Genomic DNA, 18,301 nt, shown 5'->3' on the forward strand with positions numbered 1-18,301 from the left:
GAGGAGGACATCTTAAACTTAGGAGAAATTGTGATAGAAAGGAGTGAAGAGGGCTGGTGTGTCCAAGGCAGTGTCAGTAATGCGTAGAGACGGATACCCCCAACGTGGGGCATGGGTCAGAGTGAAACCTCCAGTTATGGGATGAGCAGGTCACTAGATGTCTGTAAGCTAATTAAAAAAATAAAGCATGAGCGTGTTATGTAGAAATGCAAAGGTAAGTATTAGAAGAAATGGTTGAAAGTGATGAAAGTGGTTACTTCCTGGGAGTAAGACTTGGAGGTCTATTAGTTCTCACTAAAAACTTTATAGTATCTCTTTGTTTTGGTTTATTTTCAAGACAGTTTCGTTATGCAGCCCCAGCTGGCCTTGACCTCACAATCCTGTGGTGGGATTATAGGCATATGCCACCATGCTGGGCTGAGAGTATTTTTTATTTAAAAAAAAAAACACAAGTAATAGACTGGTTTGTCTAGCAGCCTCTACTTTCAACTTCTTCCATATATGCCTAAGCTCAAATGAATTCTTTTTTCTTTCAAAAAAGTCAGTTTACTGCCAACCAGAGCCAAATGACTATCGGGCATCTTGCCAGGAGCTGTTTCAGACTATCGCAAGTTGTAATAGGTGAGAGAAGCAGCCTGCAGAGACGTCTCTGAACAACGTCCAGGCCATACAATGAAATGATTCACACCTGGGTCAGCTCTTCTTCAGCATCTAATCTGGGCAAGGACTGCATGGTGCCCAGAGCTATAAAATTTCCCACCATCTTTATTATCTGTACCTTGGAGCTGTTGATGATACCAGGGAGCTCATGAATTAGCTCTTCCTATGGAGCTCCTGGCCTTCCAGATGGAATCGCTCCAAGCCCCCAATGGCTTTCTCCCTGGAAGACTGCAGTTCTTTCAGGGAGGGGAAGTGGGCACAGGCCAGAATGTGGCTGTCACCAACTCAAATGCGCAGGGTAGACTGTTTTGGTCCTGCCGGAATCCTGTAAGCCTGAAACCCACTGTCGGAAATCGGCTTGCTCGGGAGGAATGTGATTTTTACCTTTTCTGCCAAAACTATTCCAGAAAGAGCATGGGACTGGCTTGAAGCTAAAGGAAACTTCTTCATGGACAAAATATGTGAGCAAAAGAATGATAGATAACCTAAAAAGTTTGTGGTTGTGTTTGAATGAGGGCATTTTATCTTACAGGCATCATTTTGGGGACATTATGTGTGTGATAAAAGTCTTCCATTAAATGTGACAGCTCTGGACTGGAAGACAGGGGGGCTGCATCCTTGTGGCAAGTCAGTGACCTTGGTCAGCCTGTTTTGCCTCTCTGGGTTCGACTGGACAGAATGATCCCTGAGAGCTCTCCTAGTAGTTTACAACTTTGCAGGTTGCCTAATACAGTGACCCCTTGACTTACGAACTCAACTCATTCCCGAGGGCTGGCTGTAACACCAGTTGGTCATTTGAGGCCCAGGCTCCTCTACACAACCTTCAAAGTCTCTCTCCTGTACCCAGGCAGATCTCAGTGTCCTCAGAGAGACACTGGCCCAGGATTTCTCTCCCACACGGCAGAGGTTACTGTCCATGTTCCTTCCAGAGCTCTTTAAGGGTTAAATCTGTGCCTGAGGCCATCTGGCAACACAAGTGACAAGCATTCAGGTCATAATTCAACTTTCTTCATAAAACTAAAATGCCAGTCATGAGTCAAGTTGTTTGTATGTCAGGCCGGTTGTAACTCAAGGTCTACTGCACACGCTTTTGAAGGGAAGGGAGAGAGGAGGATGAATGACACTCAGGCTTTGCTGACTGGTGTCTTAGGAGGGAAAGGGCAGTGGCGGGAGAGGAGCCTCTGGCCTGCCCTGGGTACATTCCAGAAAAGCCTTTTCAAGAAACCCATCAGGACCAAAGCAAGTGATGCTGGCGGGTACTCAGTGGCATCCTGAGGGTCTGTGCACAATGCTTTCTGCAGCAGCAGCTTATGGGACCCCTGCCAGCTCTGGCTGGGGAGGGGAGGCTCATCCTCAGCCCCATTCCTTCTGCTGCTGCTCAGGCCTTCTGCAGCGCCCCGTGGGACACTGAGGGTCTGCACAGGAGCTCAGCTAATGGGAGGGGTCTCAGGGCTGGCCCCAGCCAGCCAGACCTCTGCTTATAATGCATCGTCTAGACTAGCCCGTCTCAGGTTTCATTTGGCAGGAGCGGTCCCTTTGGTAGAGAAGGTTCGCAAATCACAGTGTTACCTCAATCCAATCCATGCAAAAGTAGGTTAAAAATGCATCTCCCCACCCTGGCCACCCCTCCCACAAGCTAGGGTGAAAAAAGAATGTCCTGTGGCTCACAACAAAGCCTTTGCTCTTTCCCCTGGATTCTCCTTTCCTGGATGTGCTTGCTGGGAGCCCTCAGCTTCACACTGTGAGGTTTTGCCCCAGTGAATACAACCAGTCACCAAGCTGCAAAGGGGCTGTGGACCCGAGTCCCTGCACACAAACACCCCCACCTGGAGGGAAATAAGGCAGTTCTCCTCTGGGAGTACTCGGCCTGGGGCACCTGTGCTCTTTCTCCCCAAGCAGACCCTCCTCTGAGAGGTCTGTAACTCAAGTTCATCCAAGACCTTAAAAATCTGCAAGTGCATGAGCTAAGCCCCAGGTTTTGGCTTTTAATATCAATGCTTACCATCTAATAACCAAGCAAGGCACACAGGACAAAACCTACCTAAGGATTCAGCCACAAACCTGAGTTTTGAGCACACAGCTAGAGAGGAAAGCATGCTCTTGGGGAGGAGGAGGGAAGGAAACATGAGAAAAAGCAAAACAACAGGGTAGGGGGCCTACATCTCCTTGAAGGTCTTCAACTCTCTGCAGAAGTGGCCTGATCCTGAACAAAAAAATAAAAATGAAGTGAAGAGACCCCACTCTTGGTCAGGGTCCTGTCTTTTTTATTCTGCAGAATGCACATCAGAGCCTGTTGATATCCAGCTGTGGGAAGAGCAGCAGACAGTAGACCAGGAGCCAGAGGAAGAGGATAAAATACATCAAGTCTGGCTGCTGGACCAGTTGTGCCAGGGAGTCACTTGGTGGACTCTGGTTCCCCAGCGACTTAGCTTCTCCAGAGCTGCTGGCCTTCCTACAGAAGGAAAGACAGAGGATAGCAGTTACTAGTGGGGTCCCTAGGAGAGCGGGCCACTGTTATGGCTTGGATCTAGATGTTCCCCCAGACCTTCCTGTGGTCACAGGTGGGGCTTTTCGGAGGTGGCTGGATCTAGGGTGTATGATATTGGGATCAAGAGTGTGATACTGGCGTTAAGGATATATGATTACTAAATTAGTCCACTGATTGGTTTAGCATAGTTCTGGGTGTGAATAATGGGAAGGCCCACTGTGGGTGTGGGTGGCACCACTCAAAAGGCAGGTAGCCTAGAAGGGCTAAAAGGGAAAGGCAGGCTGCTGCTGCTTGCTGCTGCCTCCCTGCCCTGCAATGGACTGTTTCTCTTCTATAATGCCTTTCTAACATACCACCTGCCTTGGAGCCAGCCAACTATGGAATGAAACTTCTACAAACTATGAGCTGAAATAAACCTTTTCTGCTTAACTTGTGGGTGTTGGGTATTTTGTCTCAGCAATGAGAAAGGTAACCAAGTCAGCCATACTCAGTGCTATACAGAAGTCCCAACCTGTCCTCCATCCTCATCACCTGCCAGAAGAGCTGAGGGCCCCTGACATGTCCGGGCATTGTGTGTGCATGGAGGGGCCACCCAGGTGGCCCTAAGTGCTTTCCCACAAGGCCAGTTTATCTCTGGCATCATACAAATGGGGCTGTCGGCCCCATTTCAAAGACAGACAAACTTAGTATTTCTACTTTGGGCTGGGGAGGCAAGCTTAAATTTTGATTTCTCTTTTTTAGGAGCCAGAGGAGTGGAGTTCTAAAGCCCACACTCCTATGGGTTAGGGTAAAATTCAGACAGGTTTCCAAGTCCAGTGATCTGAATCCTTCCCAGTTAATGGCAAAAAAAGACATAAAATTAAGGAGTTCCGTGACTTTAATGGGGATGGGGACATCTCAAAATTTGAGAGATTTTCCTGGTTTCCCATGTTCTAAATGGGCTATTTTTATAGCAACTCGGCAACTTTGGACTAGACTGCCTAGTTCTCCAGCAGCAGGAAATACTTTCATAGACATCCTGGCATGTTTGCATTCCCTCTTCATGTCTGCTCTGATGCCATGAAACTGTAAAATCAGCTCAGTGAGCTTCTGAGTATCGTACCTGCAGTGACAACAGAATGAACATGGTTGTCAGGCAATACCGGATTCCAGGTCACACCCAGTGTCACAAGACCCTCCCCCTGCTGCCTGGCTCTACCCTGGATGACTCTCTCCTGCCCCTGCCCTATTTAAATGCAGCCTTGGGGGCTGGAGATTTAGTTCAGTGGTGCCTCTGCATGCCTCTCAAGGGCAAGGATCTGAGTTTGATCCCCAGCATCAAAAAATAAACAAAGAGAAAAATAGATAAGTGCAGCCTTGGACTCACACCCAGGTCCGTAGCCACTCTCCCCTTGCACTCCTAACTAGATTTCTATTTATTTTCTCTAGAACAAGCATTTGCTTGTATTCTCCCAAGGTATTAAGATTGTGAGAAACAGAGGACGGGTAAAAAATAGTCACCTCCATAAGGTAGGTTACGTTACAAAAACAAGTTTCAGCCCCACAAAACTTGAAGGAGAATGAAGCTACCCACCTGGCTGATGTTCGGTTCCTTCTGTAACCCACAGCTGTTGCGTTCCTCAACTGAGCAAAGCTAATATGATCCTACAGTGAAATTCATAAACAAAACCCCCGCCACCCAATTAGTAAAGATGGAATCTCTGAAACAGAAAATAAGATGATTTTAAACACACAAAGCCGAGTGCTTGCCATGCTTTTTCTTGACACTGTAAACATCTACTTCCAAAATTGAACTGCTGAACAATAGCCATTCCTCTACCCACCCTCAGCTGCTGACCAGAGAGACCACCCACCTCTGTAAGCCCACTGATGCAGGGCCAGACTGTGGGGCCAGGCACATCTGGGACTAGGGGGCTTGTAAATGTCAAATGGACGCTCTATGTTGTGTCCCTATCCTTGAACGTGATTTCTCTAGCTGTGTGTGCTGGGGTGCGGGACGAAGGGGGGATCTTGGATGCGTTTTTATAACAAAGAGGCCTTTGGACTTTGAAATCATCACTTTATTAACATCCCTAATTGGACATCCAATTGGATTGTGATGAACAACAAGGTTTCAATGTGTTTGTCTTCTATCCGAAAGTATAGTTGTTGCGCATCAGTAATTTCAAAGCTCTAGGTAGGGAGGAGGATGGATGCAAAGGAACTGATTAGCAGGGGCTGAACGGAAGAAGAAATTCACATACTAACCGACTCCACCGATCTATTTGCACGATGTCGAATGTAAACGCTGGAGTCACTGTGACTAGTCCTGAAACAGCAAAGACATGTCTTGAATTGGTGCCGCCTAGAGTTCCTGGCAGCTCAGACGTATGCTTCTGCCCAGCCCAAGTCTTCCCCATATAGATTGAGGCAAGTGACAACTCTAGATTCGGGGAAGTGTGCACTTCGTCGGGATGCGCTTGGAAACACAGAACTGGACAGAGACAGACTGGCCCCTGCTCCCTGTCCCCGTCCAGTGCTCCAGTGTTCACAAGGCTGCTCTCTGCTTGTGTAGCCCTGGGGTGCACCAGCTCTTCCTTTGATACAAGAGTAATGCCAATTTCCGGACTAAATCTGTGAGGCTGGCGTGGAATGTGTCACTGCCCTGGAAACCCAGGACTGGGGCCAAGTAGCCTGGGCTGGCATCGTTCCTGGTCGACCAGCTGGCAACGCCAGCCAAGGACTGAAGGCTCGGGTCAGTTTTCCTCCTCTGTAAAATGGACTGTCATTTCCACCCCACCGACTTCTGGGAGCTAATGGTGCTGGTGGAGGTGAAAGTACCAGGCCCTGCTTTGCTGCCAACAGGAAAACTCAGTGCTGGAGCTGTATGCCACAGCAGAGAGGTCTCCGTTTCCTCAAAGCTCACTAAGTGGCTGCTTGGGGTCTGGGACAAAAGCTGAAAGATTCAAACTGACCACAAGTCTCATATTGACTACAGCATAACATAAAAACCAATTAAAAGTAAAGCTTGCTTCGAACAAGGGGTAGGGGAAGAGAGAGGTGCGCTCTGATCACGGAGGTGTTTCTTTGGAGACTCAGGTGGGCTGGGAAGCCCCTGCATCTCCAGGGGAGGCAGTGTGGGGCAGCTCTCCTGTGAGGCAAGCCCTGCCTCCACCTGGCCCTCAAGCAGCTGCCTGGGGTGGGACACCAGGCGGGCTCCCCGTCTAGCCCTCCTCCCATGGCTCTGCCACGCTGCCGCTCACTGCTAGTTCTACCCCGAGGCCCACAGACTGCCAGCTTTGCCTCTTCCGAGCCGGCCTGGTAACCACGAGGCCAGGGTAGGGGTGGAGGCCCAGGGGCAGAGTAGGAGGGTTCTGTGTGACTGGCCCATCACCCCCATACCTCGTCCATGGGAAACTCCAAATGGGACGAGGTCAGAGTGACTCCGGCTGCACCTCTGGGGTGGAGAGGGGTTGCTAAGGTACCTGGAAGGGATGCCGTGGTCGCCAACACCATCTTCTAGGTCATCTGAGGACTGAACGATTCCAGGTGCTCCGTGCAAGGTGCTTTCTACGTGGTCCACGTGCTTCCTTTTTTCCTTTTTTTTACTGCTGGTTGATTCTTCCATTACCTTTTCTTCTAAGGAGTTTGCTGTGCTTTCTGGGTCTGGGAATTCTGGGGACTGAAAGACAAAACAGCCAAAGACGAGCTGACTTTTGTGCCGAAGGAGGTGACATCACCTAGCGTGCTTCACCACGATCCAGGCACAGATTCCAATCCCACCTCTCGTGGATCCCGGCCAGCCAAGCCTGCTGGGAAGGGCGCCCACCCCAGCTCCCACTCCTCATGTGGAAGATAAAGGCTACAAATGGATGGAGGGGAAACACGACAGGTTTTGGAGTCAGGGATCTCTGATTTTACATTCTGGCTGAGTCAGTTCTTTGGCCTGGAGGGACTGAGTTTCTCTTCCCGAGCCTCACTTTCCTTGTCTGTTAAATGGTTACAACTGTCAACCACTTGCGGTGCAGGAGGTGAACAGAGCTAGAGACGCCAGAGGCCACACTCGGGATCTGACAAGAGGGCTGGGCTGCCCCGTAGGATCATCAAGGAAAACTCAGTGTTTGCTGGCAGAACCAGTTCCTGGCATTAAAGCAGAACCAGTGTGAGCAATGCCCACTATTTTCATGTGCTCATTGCTGGCCCCTGGATACCCCTTTTGAGGGCAGGACTTTTAAATTTGAACTATTTCTTCCAGAAGAATACCCAACAGCAGCACCTGAAGTACGTTCCGTGACCAAAATCTATCACCCTAGTGCAGACAAGTTGGGAAGAATATGTTTGGATATTCTGAAAGATCATAGGTCCCCAGCACTGCAGGTCCAGGCTTTGTTAAGAGCCCCTGATCCAGGCGACCCCTTAGCGAATGGTACAGAGGAGCAGTGAAAGACCAAGGAAGCCCAAACCCCAGAAACAGCCAGAGCATGGCCTAGGCTATGGGCCATGAATGAAATTTAAGCCCATCCAATCCTCAAGTTTGTGTCACTCCCCCTGTTCCGCCCAGACTGCTTCCTTTTTTGTTTGCGTTTAATAGGTACAGTCCTAGAAGCGTTACAGAACAGAAGCCCAGACCTTTGCAGCCTTTGGTGAGTCCATGCACATTAGCACATCTGTGTCTTGCCCTGCTTCGCTGTTGTAAAGCAGAAGCTAGAAATATCATCTGGACTGTCATGAAACGTTTAAAAGCAGCGGCCCTCTGCTTTTATGCATCTCCTCCAGCATGGCTTAAGAATAAACACTGGGAATGAAGGTAGCTGTCAGGGTTAGCTGCAGGTGTATGGTTGTTCGTTATTTTATTTTTTGAGAAGAAAGGTAGTTCCACAATTTTATGGGTTCCTTTCCCCAGCACCTTTTATGGTGATCTAATGGCATTGTTAAAAAGCAGCTAACCAATTCCCTGGAATACACTCTCTAGCCCAGCCTAATTTTACCGAGACACTACGGATGGACAAGGGGATGGTCTGAACAAAAATGGGGATATTAACACACACCACAGCCCTCACTAACAGCACCGTGATTCCATCAAGTGCAGATTCTCCACTTGAAAAAAAAGCTTGTGACCATTTTGTATGGCTTGTCTGGAAACTTCTGTAAGTCTTACATTTTAGTAAAATAGTTTTTGTTATTCTAAAAAAAAAAATAGTCATCATTGTCAACCTCTGCCACTGGACACCCCTCATAGGCGAGAATAGCTGACTCCTCACGCCAGCAGCCCTGCCCAGGCAGAGGAATGAGTGCCCATAGCCAGGGGAGCCCAGGGGTGTGGAAGGGGCCCAAGAATGTGAACGGCACACATGGGGGCACATGCAGTGTCACTGTGCCTTTGGCCAAGCAGATCACAGGGCTACGTCCCCAGCATCTAGTCAGTAAGGAAGGTTCTCTAACCTCTCACACCAGGCACCTGCACATCCAGAAGAGAGGGGATTGTGGGGCTGCCTCCAAGAATGCCCAGGTGCTGGAGACAAGAAGTTGAGAGTGGCTAGCCAGGGACCCCAGGATAGAGCTCTGCCAGGAACTAAAGGGCCCCAGCAAGCTGAAACCACACTCTCTCCATCATCACTGGGCAGTTGCTACCTTTCCTGAAAGGAGAAATGGAGGGGTACACACGGATATGCTATTGATGACTGACCTTGGGGCCTTCGCCCTGAGCTACATCCCAGCCCTTTTCGTTTGTTTGTTTGTTTGAGACAGGGTCTCACTATGTAGGAGACTGACCTGGCTAGCCAGGGACCCCAGGATAGAGCTCTGCCAGGAACTAAAGGGCCCCAGCAAGCTGAAACCACACTCTCTCCATCATCACTGGGCAGTTGCTACCTTTCCTGAAAGGAGAAATGGAGGGGTACACACGGATATGCTATTGATGACTGACCTTGGGGCCTTCGCCCTGAGCTACATCCCAGCCCTTTTCGTTTGTTTGTTTGTTTGAGACAGGGTCTCACTATGTAGTTGAGACTGACCTGGAACTCACTATGTAGCCCAGGCTGGTCTCAAACTCACAGTGATCCTCCTGCCTCAGCCTCCCGAGTGCTGGGATTACAGGCATGTGCCACCATGCCCAGCCCTTCTTATCTTTGACACATGGTCTTGCTAAGTCACTAAGTTGCCCCAGTTGGGCTAGAGCTTTGGAATCCTCCTGCCTCAGCCTCTCAGTGTGCTGTGATTGCAACAGCAGCTGCCACCACACCTGGCTGAGGACTTTTAAAAAAACTAAAAGACAGGTCCAGGGATTTAGCTCAGTGGTGGCACCATCTGCCTCGCAAGCACAAGATCCTAAATTCAACCTACAGTATAGGAAGAAAAAAAAATACTAGAAGAAAAACTTGTCATTTTTCTAGTGCCCTTGGCCTGGACACATTTTTTTCTTTTTCTCTTTAAAGGAGAGTGGCGAGTTGCAGCCAGGGCACAGCAGAGGCAGCAGGTCAGAGCCAGGGACATAGTGAGGGACCCCTGTCCCCTGGACCTGAAGGAGGTGGGCTCAGGTGAGGGAGGTGTGTTGTGCCACAGCTCTCACCACTGGTGAGACAGTGGAGGGTGGGCTTCTTCCCCTCCTGACTGATTGCCACAACTCCAACCCTGGGCTCCTTCAACCCTGTCGCTGCCCTGGGCACAGGAGGAGCTCAGCTAACCACTCACTCAGTGCCCTCCTTTTTAGCCTCAGAATTTTTAAGGCCATAACAACACAGAGCATCTCCCCAGCCCAGCTTGGGGACACTAAAGCCTGACCTATCCAGAGGCCATGTCTAACCCTGCTGGGCCTTTTACAGTCTCCTGCAAGATGTACTGCAGGGCAAGAGGCCACAGACCTTTACGCCCTATTTGGCAAGCACTGTCAGGGGCCACCCTGGACTCTGGAGTCCACAGATTAATCCACAAATGCCCATGTCTTCCTGGGAGAGAATAGCAAACCCTGTGCCAAGGCAGTAAGCACTCAAGGAGGTATGCCTGGGTACCGAGCCACAGTACTACCTGGATGGACCTGGGAGGGCTCCTGGTAGCAGGTGGCCTTTGCTCGGGGCTTTGAAAAGTGGGTGACTGTTCTCCAAGTGACAGGCAGGGAAGGGCGACCCCAAGGGTGTGAGAAGCCTGATCCAAGCCAGCATGGGGTACCTGACAGCCAGGAAGCGGCCCAGGGAGAGGGGCCAGGCTGGAGAGGGAGGAGTCTCAAGGGTCACGCACGCTAGGGGCTTGGACTTGATCCAACAGGATTAAGGAACAGAGGGGCGATCAGATGAGACTTGTGGTCTAGGGCTCTGTGGGCTGTGGAGGGGCTGCACCGGGATTACAGATGAGGGATAGCAGTAAGGGAGCCCAAACCACCTGTAGCAACTGGTCACAGCCCCATGCATGGGCTGCCCTCGACCCAGAACTCCCTCCACAGCCCCAGACTCCCCTCACCCGTTTTCTAGGTTGGGGTGACATCTCCCTCCAGTGGGCCCCTACATCCCCTGGCAGAACTCCAGCTCTGAGGCTGTGTCGCACAGCTCCTGGGGCCTCGGCATCTGCAGTCCTAGGCAGTGCGGGCAGAATCTTCCCGGCAGCGCTGCACATGCTGCTCTCTGCCAAGCTGCACCAAGGGGCAGGGGCCCCTCCCCTCCCAGGCCACCTCCAAGCCTGCACCGTATCCCAGCAGGGGCAGAGCCAGTGTGGCCTGGGGTCTTCCTGGACCTCCGGCTGCAGCAGGGAACTCTTATTCCTAAGGCCCCCACTGCCCCTCGGTATTGGGCTGGGGTCCTGCACACCTGGGCTGGGGGGGTTTGGGAGTAGCCGTCAGTTTATGTCCAGCCCCTTCTCCTTTACACACCCACTTCACACCTCAAAAGCCAGACATCTGTGCCTCACCTGCCCGAGGCCTTGAGGCATCACAGCTGGGGTCCAACTGGGCACTCCCTATCCCCCAGCAGCCACAGGAGAAGAGTGCTAGGTGCTGGCTACCATTGCCGACTCTAAAGGATGGTGGTCCCTGCCCTGGGAGACCCTCCAAGCAGCCCCGAGTGGGGCCGGGCCTGAGGTAAGGCCAGCGAGGTGCCCAGGGGCCCCCCTCTCAGGTGCCCCTGCCTGGGCCTCACTGAAGGGCCTCTGTGAGCCATGACCATGGGCGCTGTGAAGGACGTGGCACATCACAGTCCTGTGGAGAGAGAGCTAAAGCACAGAATCTCCCTACAGGTCCCAAGGGCTCTGAACCCCGACCCAGTACCTGATGGCTCCCCACGGGGTCGCTGTCTTTGGCCTCCCTTGGCTGCTGGTCCTCAGGCAAGGCCGGGGGAGCAGGTCCCGAGGCTGGTGTGGCCACCCCTGTGTGCCCACTGGAAGGTGGCACCTGGTCGCTGGCGCTGGGGAGGCCCTGGCCCGGGTCTGAGAAGCTGCCGCTGTCCCAAGGGCCTTCGGCGTCGCCCTCGCCAGGGTCCGGGCCAGGCAGACAGTCCTTGGGCCCTTCCAGCTCCGAGTCGACGCTCCTCGTGTCCTCACTGCCCTCTGCATATGCCTCTAGAACTGCAGCCAGGGGCACCTCGTAGTGAGGGTAGTAGAAGAGGTCATGGGGTATGACAGAAATCTTGGACAGGGGAGGCGAGGGGCTGCCGAGGGTCTCCAAGCTGATGCTGCCCCTCAGGCAGCTGGAGGACAGTTGTTCACCAAGCCCCCAGGGCCCATCGGCTTCTTCCTCTACCTCGCTGTGAGGCCGGGGGGACTTCTTCTTGGCCTTTTCATGCACAGGTGTCTCTGGCTTTTTGTCCGCAGGTGTCTCTTCAGGGGACACAAAGTAGCCTGGAGATTCTCGTCCAGAGCCTGTGGGAGGCCTGTGTCTGTCACACTTCACTGATGGCTCCTGGGCACAGTTCCCAGAGCCCACCTCCTCCTCCTCTTCCTCCTCCATGCCAGCTGCCTTCTCACCAGCAGGAGCCTCACCGAAAGTCTGGCTGGTGGAAGCAAAATCTACCATGCTATTGAGGAGCTTCACGGCTTGTGACGGGACGCCTTCCACACAGCCTTCTTTCTGCAAGGGTTCTGCAGTCTGCAGCTTCACCTTGATCGTAATGGAATCGGCCAGGACAGTATTTAACCTCAGGGCTGGCAGAGAAGGGCTTCCTTCACCGTGGCTGGCTGGACCCTCTAAGGCACCATTAAAGGGAGAAGAATCCTGGAGTGGCTGTGCGTGACTCACTGTGCCATCAGCCCCAGGGACCTCGCTGGAGGCCACCTCTTCCGGTGTCCTTTCTTGGATTTCCTCCTCCACTGAGGCGCGCCTGCCCTGCCTCAGCAGCTCCCTGGCCGCCCTCGGACTTTCTTCAAAGCGGAAGCCTGGGCTGTAGAACGGCTCCTGGCTACTGGAGGTGTCCTTGTAGGTGCCGTCCTCAAAGTGGACGGTTTTCTTGGTGGGCAGAAGGCTGGACCTGCGGCTGTCCTTTCTGGTGGGTAAGATGGAAGATTCAGGGGCGGACTCGCTGGTGGTGCGGGTCTTCCCTGGAGACCCCTGGAGGGCCTGGTCCATGTTCCTGTGCTCAAAGTCTGCAGAGCTTTCTGGCACCAGCCGGTCGCCCAGGAAGACTTTGGCGGGGGGCGGGTGGCTGGTTTCATGGTTCACGGTGTAGGTTTGCTCCCCGTTCTGCGTCAGAAGGAAGACCTTGCTCTCCTGGTCAGGAGGAGTTTCTCGGATGCGGACAAAGGTGGACTCAATGGGAACTTCTCTATCTGGTTCCATGAAATCTTCCTGCAGAGAAACCATGGCAATGAGAAATAAGAAGGGCAACCTTTAAGTGTGGTCTAGATTCCCTCTCTGAACACAATCAGCAGCAGAAAATGTCACTTTGTAACTAATGCAAAGTGTTCCGGTGACGATGTTACCAAACATTTCTGTTCCTGCTGAAATGTGAAAATACCAGATAAATGGTAAAACACTATGCTTTGAAAAAGCTGTGGATGCAAAGAAATTTCAGTCTGTTGGGCTGGGCTGTGGTGCGGTTGGGCACCTGTGCAATGTGTGAGGGCCTAGGTTTGATCCCAGCACTGAACAAAAGAGAGAGAGAGCAAAGGGAGAGGGAGAGAGAGAGGAAGAGGGAGAGAGGGAGGGAGAAGGAAGGGGGAGAGGGAGGAAGGAGATGGGCTAAGGGCCCCACACTGAGCAGGGCTGCAAAGTGAAGAATGATCCTGGTGGTGCTGAGGGCACCTGGAGAGGGAGAGAGAGAGAGAGAGCGGACTGACCTTATCCTCAAAGCAACCGAAACCAGAGAACTGAAATCAGATAAAATGGCCACGCAGCTCTGATCAAGTCCTGATAAAGCCAGACGATCATCCCTTCCTCTGGGTGCCACTTGTGGGGGAAGGTTTGTCCCCAAGGGCTTAGTGGCCATGTGGGATGTGAGCCATGGTGGACATCTGCGGGTCAGAGCCTGGTGCAAGGCTGTGGGGTCGCTGGGGGTGCTGCCTTCAGGAGGAACTGATGTCACTGCCATGGGATCTCAATGAGTTCCCGGGAGTGAGTTGTTATCTACTCTGAACAAAGTCTGGTACGGGAAGAGGTTTGTGTGGTACGTGACCGTTTAACTTTCCAACCCATTATCCACCTAACAGATAGCTAGTGTGACTCAGAAATTAAAATGGGGCAAGGCAAGGAAGTCAAGATCAACTGGGGGTTGTCGTCACTGCTGGCTTGAAGATTGACAGGACCCAAGCCCGCCAGGTCTGATGACCAGCGATGCAAGCGCTCACTTCCTGAACAAAAGACAAGGGAGGCAGACGTACGGCTTCCAGCTCCGGAAAACGTTCTAGAAACTGTGCCACGTAGGTCACGAGGGACTGCTCATCCGGCACGTCGACCATGATGTCTGTGGAGAGAGACAGGTGTCAGCAGGACACATGGCACCGCTCCTCGGGGGTGAGGCGTGGGCTGGCACTGCACAGATGGCTGATGGACCAAGGAACTGAGCCCTTCCATTGTGAGCAGTCAGCTCCCCGCCAGCTCCATCAGCAAGTTGGGTGCACTGGGCACCTCCCAGGCTGCTGCAGGGCCCCCCAACTTCACTAAGCTCATGTCGAAAGAGGAGCTTCTTGAAGATGGGTCCTCTCTCCCTCTGTCCAGTCCCATGGGACTAATCTGAGCTGCAGGCTGAGGTGTATGCAGTGAGATGGGCACCTTAGTGTGCACAAAAGTGGTCCTCCTCCCTCCCTCCTGCCCCGGTGGTACTGGGGACCCAAGTCTAGCACAGAGCCCCATCCCCAGCCCTTTTTTTATTTTGAGGCAGGATATCACTAAGTTGCTCAGGCTAGCTTTGAATTAGTGAACCTCCTGCCTCAGCCTCCCAAGCAGCTGGGATTACAGGCATGTGCCATTGTGCCAGGGAAAAAGTGATCTATTGCCAGCAGGTACGGGTGTGCTGAGTAAATTCAGTAAGCCTCTTAGAGGGACTACGCTACACCAAGAAAAATACCAAGAAAAGGACCTTCTAGCAATATGCAAGATACATCTGTGTTAAATTAAGAGAGACAAAATTATATCTACACTGAGTGATACCAATTATGTAAAAGATATAATTAAATGCAATAGAAAAATATTGGAATACAGAAAACAAAAATTTCTTCCCTAGATTTTTCTGCATTTTACAACTTGGGATAGCAAGCGGTGGATCTGCAACGAAAGATTAAAAGGGGAGGAAGAAGAGGAAAATCATTGCACCTTCCGGCTCCAGGAGCCTGGGGATGTGCAGTGCTTCACGTGCAATGCGGAAAGCCTTCTCTAGGTTTTCCCGCGGTGACTCCTCCAGGGCCTGCTTCATGTCCACCAGGCTGGGGTCAATGGCCTTGATAACAGCCAGGAAAGCCAACCCGCTTCTCCAGCTGCCCGCAAAGTCCTGCACTGCCACGCCATACCTGGAGGAAAACAGTGGCAGCCACAATGCAGGCTGGGACATGGGATTGAGATGAGAGGGCAGTGTGCAGCAGCCTCATTGCTCCTGGAGGAAGCTCAACACTGCCAACCTCAGCAGGTGCAGATGCCCTGGCCCAAGTACAGGGACAGTGACACTAGCATCTCCATCTGCAGGCAGAGCACATGGGGGTGCAGGCTGCACAGAGGCAAAATGGACCCTGAGTCCCATGTACAGAGCAATGCACAGCTGGTGCTTGGCAGGCAATACTGGCAATGTGGCAACAGAACTGGACAGAGAACGGAGCTTGTCCCTCAGCTGCCCACTCTGCACTTCCGGCGCTGTGGCCTGGGGCAAGGCACACACCCTCTCTGAGCCTCAAGCCCCTCTGCTATAAAATAAGAGTCATGGCTTCTGGGGCTGTCGTAGGGGAGGATGTGCTGGCCCGTAGGGTCAGCCCCGAGTGCAGAGCAGGAGGCACCCAGAAGCCACTCACTAAGTGCCAGCTACCATCGTCATTAATATAGATGAAGTACAACTCTGAAAGTGAGGGGCACAGAAAGAGAATCCCGCCAGGCACTAATTCCCTTTAGGACCCCACAGGACAGCACCTTCATCATGCAATCTCTTCACTGAACTGGTTTTTTTTTTTTTTGGTTGTTGTTTGAGATAGGCTCTCGCTCTGTAGTTCAGTCAGGACTTGAACTCACTATGTAGTTCAGGTGGCCTCAAACTCACAGTGATCCTCCTGCCTCAGCCTCACTAGTGCTGGGATTACAGGACTGCACTGCCACGCCTGGCGCTAGTTGTTTAACCATTTATCAGCTGTTCTCGGCCATCAACTCTAATCTTTCACACTCAAGACAGAAACCAAAAGACCCAACTCCTCCTCTTTCTTAAGACGTCAGCACCCAGACCCATTCTTGTTAAGTGCCTAGTGGGGGCTGGCCCAATGCAAGCCACTGCAGACTTCATTTCCTGACTACCCTGGAAGGCAGCAAGGTGAGGCTGGAGAGCCCGCGCCTGAGTGGGCGTGGCTTCCTCACCCTGGCTGGCACCCTGCCCCCTGCTCAGGGTTGCCGGTAAAAGGCTGGAGTCGGAATCGCTGCTGGCATAGGGCCGCAGGAGGCCGGGCGTGGGTCCAGTCCACCTGTCTGTCTTTGGGGAAGGGCACCCTTGACTGCCAGTAAGTTACAGCCTTTGTTATTATTTTTAAAGAGGCCCAGACTCTGGAAAACGTTTCGAGGCTGATAAACACTCAGGTGTTCTCAGAATCCAAGGGACGTGCCCATTTGGGGCGTTATGGTGGCAAAAGTCCTTCTGATTCCTCTCAGGTCTGTGAACACCTCTGTGCGTACCTGTGTGCCTGTGCACACGCACATGTGTGATCTGCACAGAGCACTGGGCAGGGCCAGGCCCACTCCTCCCTCGCCCCCAAGGTGCCCATTCCCGGAGCACAGCTCGGAGAGGCTGCTGCTTACTTCCTGGTCTTCCTCTGTACCCACGCCAGCAGGGTCTTGATGGCCCTCCTCTGGTCTTTCCCGGTGATGCCTGCATTCCCCTGCGCGGTGGGCGTGGGTGGGTAGCAGGAGTCCGAGTCTGTGCCCGCCGAGCCGGGTGACAGGCTGCAGGATGGGGAGTTCCTGCTCAGGTTGCCTGTGAGCTCCTTAATCTGGAAGAAGGGAGCGTTAGACCTCTGCAGCACACTCAGCCTCCAGCACGCGGGTCTGGATCCGACCTCAGCCATGCAGACCTTGGGCACCACGAGCTCTAATGCTGCCTGTGGCTGGGGTACCTGTAACTATGCCCTGCAGGGGGCACTGTTTCCTCCGCTGACCCTGCTTCTCCAGCTCCTGCTACATGGATGGCCCTTTGTGCCATCTCAGAGATGCTTGTGAGAAATGCAGGCCCCAAGCTCTAGACCTACCAAGAGAATTAGAATCTGCATTTCAACACCATTCCCAGGTGATTCATATGCACAGTAAGTATGAGAAGCAGTGGTCTGGCAGACTCCTATTCATCCTTCAAAACCCAGTTCTGATCACTTCCTCCAGGGAATTCTTTCTCCCGCTGCCCCCACCCTGGCCATCTGAGGTAACTGTCCCTTGTGCATTTGTCTGTGATCCTAGAGAGATTCGAGGACAGGGTTGTGATATACGACCAGCACCTGGAACAGCAGAAACGTAACACACATCTACTAAAAGAATGGAGGAAGATCTGGAATAGGTGGATAGACGCAAGGCCCCAACTTTAAGACATCGCCAGCATCACTCAGGAAATCTGATGACAGATACAAACTGCCTTGAATGCTGGATAACAGGGGCTCTCCCACATGGCTCCCATTTCAGACATGGAAACAGGCATGGGGAAAAGAACAGAACACCTTTTTTTTTTAAAAGTTCAATGCTCTCTCAGAACAGGATCTGCACCCCCCAAATACTAAGCCAATGCTCAGTAAATGCAAGCCTGGGCCAAGAGCCCCCATAAATCCTCCTGAAGCGGGCAAGGAAGCCATCACTACACAGGGAGCCACGCTTTTCCTATTCTCAGTTCCTTTTCAGTGAGAGATCAAGCTGCGGGAACTGAGCCTCTTCTCTCCCCTGCCCTGGACATACGCTGTTCTCTTGGCCTTCAGCAGACTCGAGACGGTGACTGTGTGGGATGAAGGTGAGCGGTTTTACCTGGAAGAAGAGGATGATGTTCCATATCAGCCCGAGAACCAGAGAGGGGTTGCCGTCCACTATTTCCGCTGCATCAATGCTGACCAGTTTTACCTGGGGAGAAGCACTTTCTGCATTTAAAGGGGCTTTCCGGGGGCGCTGACCCACGTTACCCCTGTGCACCTTGTAAGCCTGTTTCTCTTGTGCCCCCCCCCACCGTGTCGCCCGACCCTGCTCGAGGCCACCTCTGGGACACCCAGAGTGCCGATGTGTACTAATAAACATGTATACTGTGCTTAGCGCGAGCAGACACAAGACTAAACTCTTGCCAGTACTAAAGCCAGTGTACCCTCACCGCAAGCCTACAATGTGTGTATTCTACTTTCCTCAAGCGCCGGGGGACACTTCCGAGAAGTTAAATACAACATGCCCAGGGCCACATAGCTCCTGAGGTTTCCATCATTCTCTTCTGAGGGGCAGGTGTGCCCAGCCGTCTGCCTGCATGCTGCCTTAAGGCTGTCAGACCTTCAGATTTTCGCACTGTGGACACATGCCAGGAGGCTGGAGCCTGCCATCACGGAACGCTGAGGGGCAAGGGG

General features: G+C 52.4%; 1 protein-coding gene and 1 pseudogene across 1 annotated transcript in view; one reads left to right on the forward strand and one right to left on the reverse strand.

Moving 5' to 3' along the window:
- Positions 1 to 390: 390 nt before the first annotated feature.
- Positions 391 to 18,301, reverse strand: part of Clmn (calmin) — a 28,704-nt gene continuing 10,793 nt past the window's right edge. Inside the window, exons 5-13 of the mRNA XM_033766736.1 lie at positions 17,724 to 17,816; positions 16,524 to 16,714; positions 14,853 to 15,046; positions 13,922 to 14,004; positions 11,379 to 12,890; positions 6,613 to 6,809; positions 5,396 to 5,456; positions 4,722 to 4,792; positions 391 to 3,112 (exon numbers count right to left, since the gene is read on the reverse strand). Coding sequence (XP_033622627.1) covers positions 2,944 to 3,112; positions 4,722 to 4,792; positions 5,396 to 5,456; positions 6,613 to 6,809; positions 11,379 to 12,890; positions 13,922 to 14,004; positions 14,853 to 15,046; positions 16,524 to 16,714; positions 17,724 to 17,816 — 2,571 coding nt within the window. The 3' untranslated portion in view covers positions 391 to 2,943. The remainder of the gene's footprint in view (positions 3,113 to 4,721; positions 4,793 to 5,395; positions 5,457 to 6,612; positions 6,810 to 11,378; positions 12,891 to 13,921; positions 14,005 to 14,852; positions 15,047 to 16,523; positions 16,715 to 17,723; positions 17,817 to 18,301) is intronic.
- On the forward strand, positions 6,996 to 7,642 carry LOC104851855 (annotated as a pseudogene).

The sequence above is a fragment of the Fukomys damarensis genome, unplaced genomic scaffold, assembly GCF_012274545.1.
Source record: "Fukomys damarensis isolate Sample0158 unplaced genomic scaffold, DMR_v1.0_HiC HiC_scaffold_21, whole genome shotgun sequence".
NCBI lineage: Eukaryota > Metazoa > Chordata > Mammalia > Rodentia > Bathyergidae > Fukomys > Fukomys damarensis.